Source organism: Nematostella vectensis, chromosome 8 (assembly GCF_932526225.1).
Source record: "Nematostella vectensis chromosome 8, jaNemVect1.1, whole genome shotgun sequence".
Lineage (NCBI taxonomy): Eukaryota > Metazoa > Cnidaria > Anthozoa > Actiniaria > Edwardsiidae > Nematostella > Nematostella vectensis.
In genome coordinates, this window is record NC_064041.1 from 2231242 (window position 1) to 2243852 (window position 12611).

Genomic DNA, 12611 nt, shown 5'->3' on the forward strand with positions numbered 1-12611 from the left:
GGGGGCGTTTGTGTATGGGTAGTGTTTGTATGTATGAGAGGGCGGCAGCTATACCATCCTTATGTGGGATGTTGGTGTAGAGAGACGTGACGTCAATTGTGACAAGAAAACATGTGTCTGGTAGTGGCGTGGGGAGGGAGAGGACTGTTTGTAGGAAGTGTGTTGTATCCTTGATGTAGGACGGGATGTGCGGTACAAATTTCTTGAGGTAGTGGTCAAGAAAGATGGAGAGTGGGTGATTGGCAACCTGAGATTATTGGGCGGCCTGGGGTGTGAGGTTGAGCCAATTCCAGCATTCTCAAGAATACATCACCTGATAGTTTGCCGGCATTTAAGTTAGAAAAGTTAGTTAATGAACTCAAAGAAAGAGCCCCTATTGTTTGGGAAACAATCCAGCTATGCTATTACTTTTTGTCCAAGCGAAAAAAGTGGGCGAAGTCATCCACCAAATCAAAGGAAGATATTGTCAATATAACTCTGTGTGCTACAGCAGCTTCAATGTTACTCAAGTCAAGACACCCAGAGACGTCTGCCCATGCATACAGGAGTGGTTTGATTGTACGACATTCTGGTGCTGGAACAACTGTAAGTATTTAAATTAATTGTTTGTTCCTATAATTGTGTGTTGTAATGATTTCTTTTATCAATATTTTAGGCTCTGATGTTGCTCAACAGAATTGGGATCAGCATGTCGCAAAAATCTCTAAGCTTGAAGGCTAACCAACTTGGCGAAGGTGTGTTTTTCTTATATATTTAGTATAATAAATAGTTAAGTAGGGGGACAATAACATGATTTTTTTTTGGCAGCAAGTAACAGGAATTGCATTGTGATTGGCTAACGGAGCTGTCCAGAGTTTTATATCTTATAAAGGTCCCCATTTTTAATATCTTGACTGGAGATTTTTTAAAAGAATAGATAAATAAGTTATTCATTGGCTTGTCAGTCCATATTGAGAAAAACTGTGACCTCCTTCTGTGTCAAATCTATGAAATCTCAAACTCACAAAAATTACTGCCTTCCCATAACAGCACAGGGGAACCAGGATAATAGTCAGTCTCTTGTGATCCTTCGGAAAAATGAAAAATATAATTTGAAGTTGTCTTTCCTCAATAAGGCTAGTTACAGTTTAATTAGTACTAATACACTGTAATGTCTTTGTTCTCTTTTGTTTTGGCTTGACTATTACATTTTGTTGCACGGGATTTTGAAAAACACTCTACTATATTAACCTTTCTGTGCCTTTCCTTAAAAAAAACACACACAATTCAATTTTACATTTTTTATCTTTCTGAAGGATCCAAGAGACTGACTGATATCCTGGTTTGCCTGTGATGACAGTACCAAAAATCTACATTTGGTTTTTAATGGTTTTCTTGAACAATAGTCTACAATTAACCTGAAATACAAATATAAATTTGGCTTTACTATGAAAACTGCATCAATGTGATTAGAAAAATCATTTAGTAATTGAATCTCTGATGTAATTAACAATAAATAATAACTATTTTTGAAAATTATTTTAAGATCAGCCCATCTGCTTATACATCTACATAATAATATAAGACTCTATTGTATGTATAAAATTAACAGTTCTGTCATTCATGTCTATAGTTTTTAATTCCAAAATACTGCATAGTTTGATGCACAGATTGTATCCGATTGTAGTCTTATTCTGTTATACACAGAGTGGTGGCAATAGATTACATAGTGAGCAACATGCCCTCATAATATCATCTACTATGGGAAGCAATGATATTGGTAGTTCATGTTTCAGAATGCGAAACACTTTCAAGCGGCTAACAGCTTGTTCGACATAAATTCTGACATTTGCTATGTTTGATGTTTTTCTTATGTCTTCTGGAAGCATCTGCATCGAGGCAGCACAACTAGGTGGAATACATAGTGAAGCCATTGACATCATAAGGTCTTCCTTTATTTTAAACCCTCTGTCTGCCATTATTTGGTCATATGGCTCTATGAGCTGGAGGAAACCACAGTCTCTTACAATGAATACATCGGAAGCCCTACCCCCATAGCTTGGTGAGACATAGCTGAAGGCCCCATTTGGTGTTATTGCCACTAACACTTTACATGTGTAATGGTGTTTGTATTCTGACCACAGAGCTGCAGCAAGGTTTAAATTGCTTGGAGTTCCAGTGAAACATTCAAAGCAGTCTATGATGCATCGCGTCTTAGGATAAAGTTTCTTAAAGCATAGGGGCAATGCTTTCCTTATCTGTTCTCGGCTGGGCCAAATAATTAGGACTGCTAGTTCTTTTTGATATCAGTTTGACCCAGGTGACAAAAATACTGCTAACACTTCCAACAGATATCATAAACCGGAAAGCCAGGTCTTCGTTTATAATCTAAGCTGCATTAATGTTGATAGCAATTCCTGCGGTAAAGACAGTCTCCGTTGGGGCCCAGGTCTGCCCTTTGCAACATTTAAATGTGGCTGAGCATCCGCCGCTTTATGTGGTGTTTCTCGTCTGGTTTGCTTTGAGCCTCTCCAATTGGTGAGATTGGTAAATATTTTAACATCTATGTCCCTTGTGAGGTCTTCAAACCGCAAAGCAGTTCGCAAAAAGACGTGATCGATTTCCATATCTTCATCAGTACTGCCTTCATCACTGCTCGACTTTTCTCCCGCTTGTCTTGTGCTGAATACCAATGACCGCCTAGATGTCTCTGTTTTCCGTTTTTTAGAGGATTTTGACACTAGAATGTCAGAGAGAGTTAAATACAAGGTCGGGTAGTCCGTTTGAGGATTTTGTGGCGTTCTTTTTCCAATAGGGAAATTGTAGGAAACAATGACTGTATTCTTGTTCTGTTTGTGCGTTTACTGTTATTTTTCTCTATTGTCAATTAACTATCCGTGTTTACATGTTATAAATTTTAGCGAGTCCTTGGCCAAGGCATGTTGGTTTTACCTATTGTTATATTTTAGCGAGTTTATGTAAACTGTTCATGTAACTTTGTAGTTTGTCAAAATCTAGTCAGTTTTCAGTTGTATGCTGCGCCGCCAGCAATAGTTTTCGCTCTATTGTCGAAATGTCACCGTTAAGGCAAAGTAATTTGTTATTAACATATTTCCTTTTTTCCCTATTACAGTGTAGAGTAATATATGTCTGTATTTTGTTTCAGTACCGTATTTAAGGGGAACTATATTTACCCGTAACTTGCGGTACAGAAATGGTTTGAACACACAAACGTTCCCTGGGCTCCCGGTCGAGGGTTGAATTCATCTTGAGTCCCTTCGGCACCTGTTTGCGCCAAATTTCAGCAAGTTCTGGATTAGCTGGCCACTTGTGAAATTTCAAACTCTGTACATGGGACCTTACTATAAATAAATCGGGGTAACGTTGATTGTTGTCGCAATATCCAACAGCACAACGTGCATGATTTGGTATTTGAAGTATCAACGCACGAGTGATCCGCCATTAAAATATATACTTGGCCGCGTGCTCGCCCCAGTAGTTTTGCACCCCCGCCAACATGGCGAAATAACCTTGAATAGGTCTATTGTATTTGCCTAAGGGTTAGGGTTAGGGCAGCAAACTATCTCACTAATACATACCTAATTTCTCCATCGATTATTTGTAGACAAGAGTTAGGGTTAGGGCAGCAAACTATCTCACTAATACATACCTAATTTCTCCATCGATTATTTGTAGACAAGACCCAACGGCTACGAGGAATGCTCAGAAATCCTGGCGGTCCTCGTGGCAGAAGCACGTGAAGGTCGGTGTATGCGTGTGACACTCTAAGGATTGCCTTTGTCATTCTCTCTCATGTCGTTAAGAATGTTGTTGACGCTTTCATAAGGAACATTGCACAATTGTTCGTAACTTGTAACTTTATTTTATACACGGTAAAAACAATCAGGGCTTAAAAACACTCTATATACACTATATAAACTATGATATTAAAATGATTGCCTGCTTTCCATGAATGCCGTGTTATTATAAAAAGAAATTCCCACAGCCGGACTTAAAGCTGTTAAGAGATTCTGCTTGACGTAGGTATGGAGGAAGGCTGTCCCACAAAACTGCACCACTATAATGGAAACTGTTCTTTAGATAATTGGTGCGGGGTTGCGGAACAGAGAGTTTGTTTACAGAATCTCTTATTTGGTAGTGGCTTACATGGTGTTCGAATTTAGATTGAAGGTAATCCGGGGCTAGGCCGTTAAGAGATTTGTACACCATAGTAGCCATATGTGCCCTGCGTCGATCAACCAGCTTCGACCAGCCTAGGCTCTCGATGAGCGGGTGAGCGTCGGCATCGAAACTGGAAAAAGTCAGAATTCGCGCGGCACGGTTTTGGAGCTTCTGGAGTTTTGTGGCAAGGGTGCTATTACAATTTCCCCATATTACACCGCAGTAATCAAAACGGGGTTGAACAATTGCGTTAAAAGCGTACCTTAGTGTTTCGAGTGGAACAAATGGGCGACATCTCTTGATTGCGCCGATTCCAGAAGCAATTTTTTTGGAAATATTAGTAATGTGCGCGTTCCAGGAGAGGTGTTGATCGATGCAGACTCCTAGAGATTTTGTATCAGGGACTTCCTTAATTAGGGAATTATCAAGAACTAAACGAGGAGAGTTCTCAAAGGTACTTAGTCTTTGGCGCGAGCCGACCAGCATGAATTCAGTTTTAGATTTATTAAGGGTCAGTTTGTTGGCTTTAAGCCAATCACTGACGTTAGCGAGATCTTGATTAAAATTTGATTCCATGCTCCCCACATTATTACTGGCATACGTCAGATGAGTATCGTCAGCATACATGTGTGGGTAAAAATGAACAAGACAGTTAGGGAGATCATTGATGTAAAGCAAAAATAGTAATGGTCTCAAAATGGTCCCCTGGGGAATACCACAAGTAAGAAATTTGGGACCCGAGAGAGAATTATTCACAGAGCACCTTTGAGTACGATTAAGTAAGTAGGATTTGAACCATTCGTGTGCAATACCTGAGATCCCGTAGCAATTTAATTTGGACAAAAGAATGCCGTGATCTACGGTATCAAAGGCTTTTTTTAAGATCTAAAAAGACCACTGCGTTTACATTCCCTTTGTCAATGTTAAAAGCCCAGTCGTCAGTTGCTTTTAGAAGGGCAGTGACAGTGGAATGACCGAAAACCTGACTGAAAGCTATAAATTAAATGGTTCTCACTGAGATAATCGTACAATTGTTCATAAACAATTCTCTCAAAAATCTTCGCCACAATAGGAGTGACAGAGATATGTCTATAATTGTTTATGTCGGACCTCTGGCCATTTTTGAATAATGGAGTGACTTTAGCACTTTTCCATTCATCAGGAAAAATTCCAGAGATAATTGAACGGTTAAAAATTAAACAAAGAGATGCTGCAATTAGATCGAAGCATTCTCTCAGAATCCGAGCGGGAATTCTGTCTAAACCTGTGGCTTTTGTTTTAGTTAGTTTGCGAAGAAGAGCCAAAACTTTAGACTGGCTAGTAACGGTCAGATTGAAATAATTGTTATTTGCTGCTCTAGTTAAGAAATTAAGATGAGACAAATCGCTACTAGCAGCTATGTTATTCGCTAGATTAGGTCCGATTGTCGCAAAGTGCGAATTAAAGGCTTCGGACAAGCTGAGCGAATCTGTAATAGAATGGTCATCATCTAGTTTTACCTCCTTTATAGTAGAGTTATTCGTTTTTCGCGTGGTAAGCCCGTTGATCAGTTTCCAGGTATTCCGAATGTTACCTTCATTTTCGCGAAAAGCATTGTCGTAATATATTTGCTTGGCAATTTTGATTTGGCAATTTACGAAATTCTGATACTTTTTGAATATCTTCCAATCGTTTACGTCTTTAGAGCGAATAGCCTTGATTTTAAAGACATCTCGCTGATGCATTAGTTTTTTTCAAATCCGAGTTAATCCAAGGCGATTTGGATAATCGGACTCGTTTAGTGCACAAAGGCGCATGCTTTTCAACGAAATGGAGGAACATTTCTTTCCAATTATTCCACATGACATTCGGGTCATTGTAGGAATTAAGAAAGTTCCAGTTCAGAGATGCAATATCAGCGCGAAATGCATCAGAATTGAAATTTTTGAATTTGCGATATATAATAGTAGAGTGTCCTTTGTTAGGCGGACCAATTGACAATTTGCGATAGGCGTAAACCAGGCTATGGTCACTTATACCAACATGCGAAACACCAGAACAGGCAATTCTGTCAGGGTGATTAGTGTAGATAAAATCGAGCAGTGTTGCTGTGTTCTCGGTGATTCGTGTGGCCTCTTTGATCAATTGTGTTAAGCCAAGTTAAGTTAAGCCAGAGTCGGCGCTTCCCCAGCACTCTCCGTAGTTCTGTATTCCAAAAATGGTAATATTCCGTGCAAGAGCTTCCTCCATGCAGATCTTCACGATGTAAGATAGGTCAGGCCAAGTTTTCCAAATGATTTTTTCTCGTGCGTTGAAATAAGGTTCAATGCCCATGGCTCGAGATTTCTCGATATCTCTGTAGCATCCTAGACTTACAACCCGATTCCCCTCTGAATAAACAAAAATTTTACTGATCGCGCAAGGAAAAATCCCAACTCTTAGTTTTCTAAAAGAGTGCCTATAGTCTTTAGAAAATTAAGTTCTGTTTGCCCCAGCACTCTCCGTAGTTCTGTATTCCAAAAATGGTAATATTCCGTGCAAGAGCTTCCTCCATGCAGATCTTCACGATGTAAGATAGGTCAGGCCAAGTTTTCCAAATGATTTTTTCTCGTGCGTTGAAATAAGGTCACACAATCTCATCACAAGGCGTTGTCCGAAGATCACAGAAAAACACTTGCTATTGCGGCCGGAACTCGTTAACGAAAGTTCGTGGTTATTTTCCCCCCATATAGCTGCGCTCGCTCTTTTTTGCTGCCGATTGTTACAGGCTCATTTTAATTGTTGTGTTCTTATTTTAATTGTTTACGTGCTCAATTCCGCTTTTTTTATTGTTACACGCTCATTTTGATTGTTACTCGGTCATTTTTATTGTTACGCGCTCATTTTGATTGTTACGCGTTCATCGATTATTTATCCATCGATTATTTGTAGACAAGAGTTAGGGTTAGGGCAGCAAACTATCTCACTAATACATACCTAATTTCTCCATCGATTATTTGTAGACAAGACCCAACGGCTACGAGGAATGCTCAGAAATCCTGGCGGTCCTCGTGGCAGAAGCACGTGAAGGTCGGTGTATGCGTGTGACACTCTAAGGATTGCCTTTGTCATTCTCTCTCATGTCGTTAAGAATGTTGTTGACGCTTTCATAAGGAACATTGCACAATTGTTCGTAACTTGTAACTTTATTTTATACACGGTAAAAACAATCAGGGCTTAAAAACACTCTATATACACTATATAAACTATGATATTAAAATGATTGCCTGCTTTCCATGAATGCCGTGTTATTATAAAAAGAAATTCCCACAGCCGGACTTAAAGCTGTTAAGAGATTCTGCTTGACGTAGGTATGGAGGAAGGCTGTCCCACAAAACTGCACCACTATAATGGAAACTGTTCTTTAGATAATTGGTGCGGGGTTGCGGAACAGAGAGTTTGTTTACAGAATCTCTTATTTGGGAGTGGCTTACATGGTGTTCGAATTTAGATTGAAGGTAATCCGGGGCTAGGCCGTTAAGAGATTTGTACACCATAGTAGCCATATGTGCCCTGCGTCGATCAACCAGCTTCGACCAGCCTAGGCTCTCGATGAGCGGGTGAGCGTCGGCATCGAAACTGGAAAAAGTCAGAATTCGCGCGGCACGGTTTTGGAGCTTCTGGAGTTTTGTGGCAAGGGTGCTATTACAATTTCCCCATACTACACCGCAGTAATCAAAATGGGGTTGAACAATTGCGTTAAAAGCGTACCTTAGTGTTTCGAGTGGAACAAATGGGCGACATCTCTTGATTGCGCCGATTCCAGAAGCAATTTTTTTGGAAATATTAGTAATGTGCGCGTTCCAGGAGAGGTGTTGATCGATGCAGACTCCTAGAGATTTTGTATCAGGGACTTCCTTAATTAGGGAATTATCAAGAACTAAACGAGGAGAGTTCTCAAAGGTACTTAGTCTTTGGCGCGAGCCGACCAGCATGAATTCAGTTTTAGATTTATTAAGGGTCAGTTTGTTGGCTTTAAGCCAATCACTGACGTTAGCGAGATCTTGATTAAAATTTGATTCCATGCTCCCCACATTATTACTGGCATACGTCAGATGAGTATCGTCAGCATACATGTGTGGGTAAAAATGAACAAGACAGTTAGGGAGATCATTGATGTAAAGCAAAAATAGTAATGGTCTCAAAATGGTCCCCTGGGCAATACCACAAGTAAGAAATTTGGGACCCGAGAGAGAATTATTCACAGAGCACCTTTGAGTACGATTAAGTAAGTAGGATTTGAACCATTCGTGTGCAATACCTGAGATCCCGTAGCAATTTAATTTGGACAAAAGAATGCCGTGATCTACGGTATCAAAGGCTTTTTTTAAGATCTAAAAAGACCACTGCGTTTACATTCCCTTTGTCAATGTTAAAAGCCCAGTCGTCAGTTGCTTTTAGAAGGGCAGTGACAGTGGAATGACCGAAAACCTGACTGAAAGCTATAAATTAAATGGTTCTCACTGAGATAATCGTACAATTGTTCATAAACAATTCTCTCAAAAATCTTCGCCACAATAGGAGTGACAGAGATATGTCTATAATTGTTTATGTCGGACCTCAGGCCATTTTTGAATAATGGAGTGACTTTAGCACTTTTCCATTCATCAGGAAAAATTCCAGAGATAATTGAACGGTTAAAAATTAAACAAAGAGATGCTGCAATTAGATCGAAGCATTCTCTCAGAATCCGAGCGGGAATTCTGTCTAAACCTGTGGCTTTTGTTTTAGTTAGTTTGCGAAGAAGAGCCAAAACTTTAGACTGGCTAGTAACGGTCAGATTGAAATAATTGTTATTTGCTGCTCTAGTTAAGAAATTAAGATGAGACAAATCGCTACTAGCAGCTATGTTATTCGCTAGATTAGGTCCGATTGTCGCAAAGTGCGAATTAAAGGCTTCGGACAAGCTGAGCGAATCTGTAATAGAATGGTCATCATCTAGTTTTACCTCCTTTATAGTAGAGTTATTCGTTTTTCGCGTGGTAAGCCCGTTGATCAGTTTCCAGGTATTCCGAATGTTACCTTCATTTTCGCGAAAAGCATTGTCGTAATATATTTGCTTGGCAATTTTGGTTTGGCAATCGTAAACGATTGGAATATCTTCCAATCGTTTACGTCTTTAGAGCGAATAGCCTTGATTTTAAAGACATCTCGCTGATGCATTAGTTTTTTCAAATCCGAGTTAATCCAAGGCGATTTGGATAATCGGACTCGTTTAGTGCACAAAAGCGCATGCTTTTCAACGAAATGGAGGAACATTTCTTTCCAATTATTCCACATGACATTCGGGTCATTGTAGGAATTAAGAAAGTTCCAGTTCAGAGATGCAATATCAGCGCGAAATGCATCAGAATTGAAATTTTTGAATTTGCGATTAAAATAGTAGAGTGTCCTTTGTTAGGCGGACCAATTGACAATTTGCGATAGGCGTAAACCAGGCTATGGTCACTTATACCAACATGCGAAACACCAGAACAGGCAATTCTGTCAGGGTGATTAGTGTAGATAAAATCGAGCAGTGTTGCTGTGTTCTCGGTGATTCGTGTGGCCTCTTTGATCAATTGTGTTAAGCCATAAATGTCAGAAATATTATTCATCAGGTTAGTATTATTGTCTGGAATTACAGCGGTTTGGTCACAGTTTAAATCACCTAATAAAAAATATTCGACATTCATGGAGTCTAGTTTGCCAATTAATATTTCAAGAGAAGCGAATATACTGACAGGCGAATTTGGTGGCCTATACCAAGTATTTACCAAAAAAGGAGTAGAACGAGGTTTATTTATCTCTATGCATAAGTTTTCTAGATCAAGGATATTCAAATCCGAACGAACCTTATAGTTTATACCTGATCGTACATAAAAACAAACACCACCACCACCACCACTAGTGCGGTCGCGGCGAATAATTTCATACCCTGACAAATGAACCTCGTTGTCCGAAACATTATCGTCAAGTTTAGTCTCATTGATTGCGAGTATATCGATTGGATTTTCGTCAAGCAGAATTCTTAGTTCATCGATGTGGGTAGTTAATTTGTTGATATGTAACGCGGCAAGTTTGAAACCGCGCTGACGCGGAAGAGGACAATAGATGGCATTATCATCGGCTGAAGGAATTCCTGTTGGAAACGATAGATGATTAGAATATTTGTTACCTGTATTTTTGACAACGGCATTCATGGAAGCATCAGATCAGGCATTGCTTAAGTAATCTACGAAATTGTTAAATAAGGCATCGTTCCCACTTGCGTTCAGGTGTAGACCTCCTTGATTCAGCATGCCCGTAGTAATGTTCGTGTGGCTAATTCTGTCCCATCTATTTTGTGAGCAAAAGCGTTTCAGACGTTTGTTCACTTCTTGTACTCCATCTCTAAACGAGTCTCGACGCGTCACCAGCTCGGAAATAACAACTTTAGTGCCGGTTGACGTAGACTCAATCTCCCGGGCCAAGTCAACAATCCCATCGGCTTGGACGGGGGACAAACTTCTGAGGTCGTTTGTCCCAACATGAATTATAATTCTAGTGGGATTACGTTCGAGTGTTGGTTTAACGTAATGTTCCATGTCGCTAATGGTGGCTCCGGGAATCCCTTTCACTATAACTCTGTGGCCAACCTTTTTACCAACTTCTGTGCCTTGAATTCGTTTGACGATTGAGTCGCCAACGATGGCGCAGACTACAGGAATGGACTTTTGCTTATTGACACCAGTCTCGCTAGAGGTATCTAGGACCTTCACTAGTGGAGGCTCAGGCTCGCTTTTTGAGTTTTCGACTTCGATAGAACTTCTTTTATTCTTCTTTTTCTTTGATTTCTTATTCGTGTTTGCAGTGGACCATTGTTCCTGAGGCGTTGGCTTGTCCTGGTTTGAAACAATGGTTGGTTCACTACAGGTGTTGTTAGTCGAATGGCATTGGTTGGCTTGACTTGCTTCTCTGGACACGATTTGCAAGGCAAAAATTAAGGAATCTCGTTCTTGAGTTAAGATTTTGTTTTCTTCTTTGGCATAAGATATTTCGCTCTGGATGGAAGAAAGATGAGCTCGGAGTTTGTTGTTTTCCTCTCAAAATTCGACCAAAGTTTGGGTCTGTTGAGTAGAGTTTTCAATATTTCGGGGTTCAATTATTGCTTTGATTTCGTCAAATTGAGATTTAAGATTAGCAACGATGAGTTGGCAAGAGCAGGTAGAGTTATCTTCGAGGTCGATGTAGTCGACAGGCTTGACTTGAGTAGTTGAGGAGGAGGAAGAAGAAGAGGGAAGGTCGGCCGCTATTGTTGTTTTTTGGCGGGACTTTAGAATCGCCTGTTTGAGACGATCGGTGAGTGCAGGCTTGTTCCCCGATGTCTTCATTCCTAGTCGGTGAAGCTCTGATTGCAGTGCAGATTTGTTTAGACTAGAGACGTCTCTGCCATCTTCAAGCAAGATAAGATCTTCGTTCTTTCGAGACGCAGGTGTCGAGAAAATTGCTTCGTCCATCTTCACGCTGCCAAGTTCAGAGAGTGATTTCACTCGACGCATTTTGCTTAATAATGCAGGAAGATGAACTATATGATATAATAACTAGAAACTCAGAACCAAAGGTTCAATAAACGGTTAGAACTATGAATTTTGAGAAAATTTTCAGGAGCTCTTTAGACACGTCTATACCACGCGGTGTCAAGCTCGTAGATAAACAATTCCTTATGTTTATGCGTGTGTGTTTCAGGTGAGGAAGGAGAAGAAGAATTGGGAGCTAGAAGCTACTCACAGGCTTCATTTGATGTTTAATCTGCTCTTAATACTTTACAATTACGATTTTCAGAAAAGGCAGGCCACTGCTGGCCACTATGAGCCAGAAAGATTTCTTCACAACGGACAGCGGCCAGAAGGTTTTGCAGCCAAACAAGAACCTGAAGGCTTTTGCCAGAAGTGATGTGCTTAGCGACGGACAGGTGGAGATGCTTACGTCCACCATACTGCTCAAGGTTAGTTTCAATTAGTAGCCTGCGTGGATGCTGTATTATGTTAAATACCTGGTTGTGGAGGATTTAGTTCTTTGACTAGCCATTTTGTTTGGCAAGATGCTGAACATTGATCTTACATCTCTTTAGAAGGCAGCCAGTTGTACTTCCCGGCTAATTTCAAATTCGCTTCTATGTACATGGGATCCAACATCAAAGCAGTCTTGCTTATAACTAACTCATTTTCTTTTCTACATTTTAACGTGTCCAACACCCGCGACTTGCCGTCGCCTGTCAAGAGAACCCTTGCCGCCACCATGGCCCACCGCTTGTCCACCGCAAAGGCCCACTATAGTCCAAGAGCAAAGCCTCTGCGGCTGGATCAAGTGTCATCCGTAGCCTGATGGGTGAGATGTCTGCCCAATCCTCACCAACCGCAGCCCCAGCACCCCCAGCAGTTCAAGCCTCAGCCCAGAGCCACGAGGATGTG

The 12611-nt window shown here is 40.5% G+C and overlaps 4 protein-coding genes and 1 pseudogene across 4 annotated transcripts; all 5 read right to left on the reverse strand.

The window, feature by feature from the left end:
* Positions 1 to 2025: 2025 nt before the first annotated feature.
* LOC125570204 lies at positions 2026 to 3246 on the reverse strand (annotated as a pseudogene).
* A 596-nt stretch (positions 3247 to 3842) lies between these two features.
* On the reverse strand, positions 3843 to 5373 carry LOC125570289. The gene has a single exon (XM_048731792.1). The coding sequence runs from the start codon at positions 4786 to 4788 to the stop codon at positions 3964 to 3966; it is 825 nt and encodes a 274-aa protein (XP_048587749.1). The 5' UTR covers positions 4789 to 5373; the 3' UTR covers positions 3843 to 3963.
* Positions 5374 to 7309: 1936 nt separating this feature from the next.
* On the reverse strand, positions 7310 to 8320 carry LOC5516731. Its single transcript, XM_048731399.1, has one exon. It carries the CDS (start codon positions 8253 to 8255, stop codon positions 7431 to 7433), a length of 825 nt encoding a protein of 274 aa, XP_048587356.1. The 5' UTR covers positions 8256 to 8320; the 3' UTR covers positions 7310 to 7430.
* Positions 8321 to 9497: 1177 nt separating this feature from the next.
* LOC125570205 lies at positions 9498 to 10361 on the reverse strand. Its single transcript, XM_048731505.1, has one exon. It carries the CDS (start codon positions 10359 to 10361, stop codon positions 9498 to 9500), a length of 864 nt encoding a protein of 287 aa, XP_048587462.1.
* On the reverse strand, positions 10226 to 11699 carry LOC125570206. Its single transcript, XM_048731506.1, has 2 exons — positions 11310 to 11699; positions 10226 to 11240 (listed from the first exon to the last, which is right to left on the reverse strand). The coding sequence occupies exons 1-2, from the start codon at positions 11697 to 11699 to the stop codon at positions 10374 to 10376; spliced, it is 1257 nt and encodes a 418-aa protein (XP_048587463.1). The 3' UTR covers positions 10226 to 10373.
* Positions 11700 to 12611: the final 912 nt, after the last annotated feature.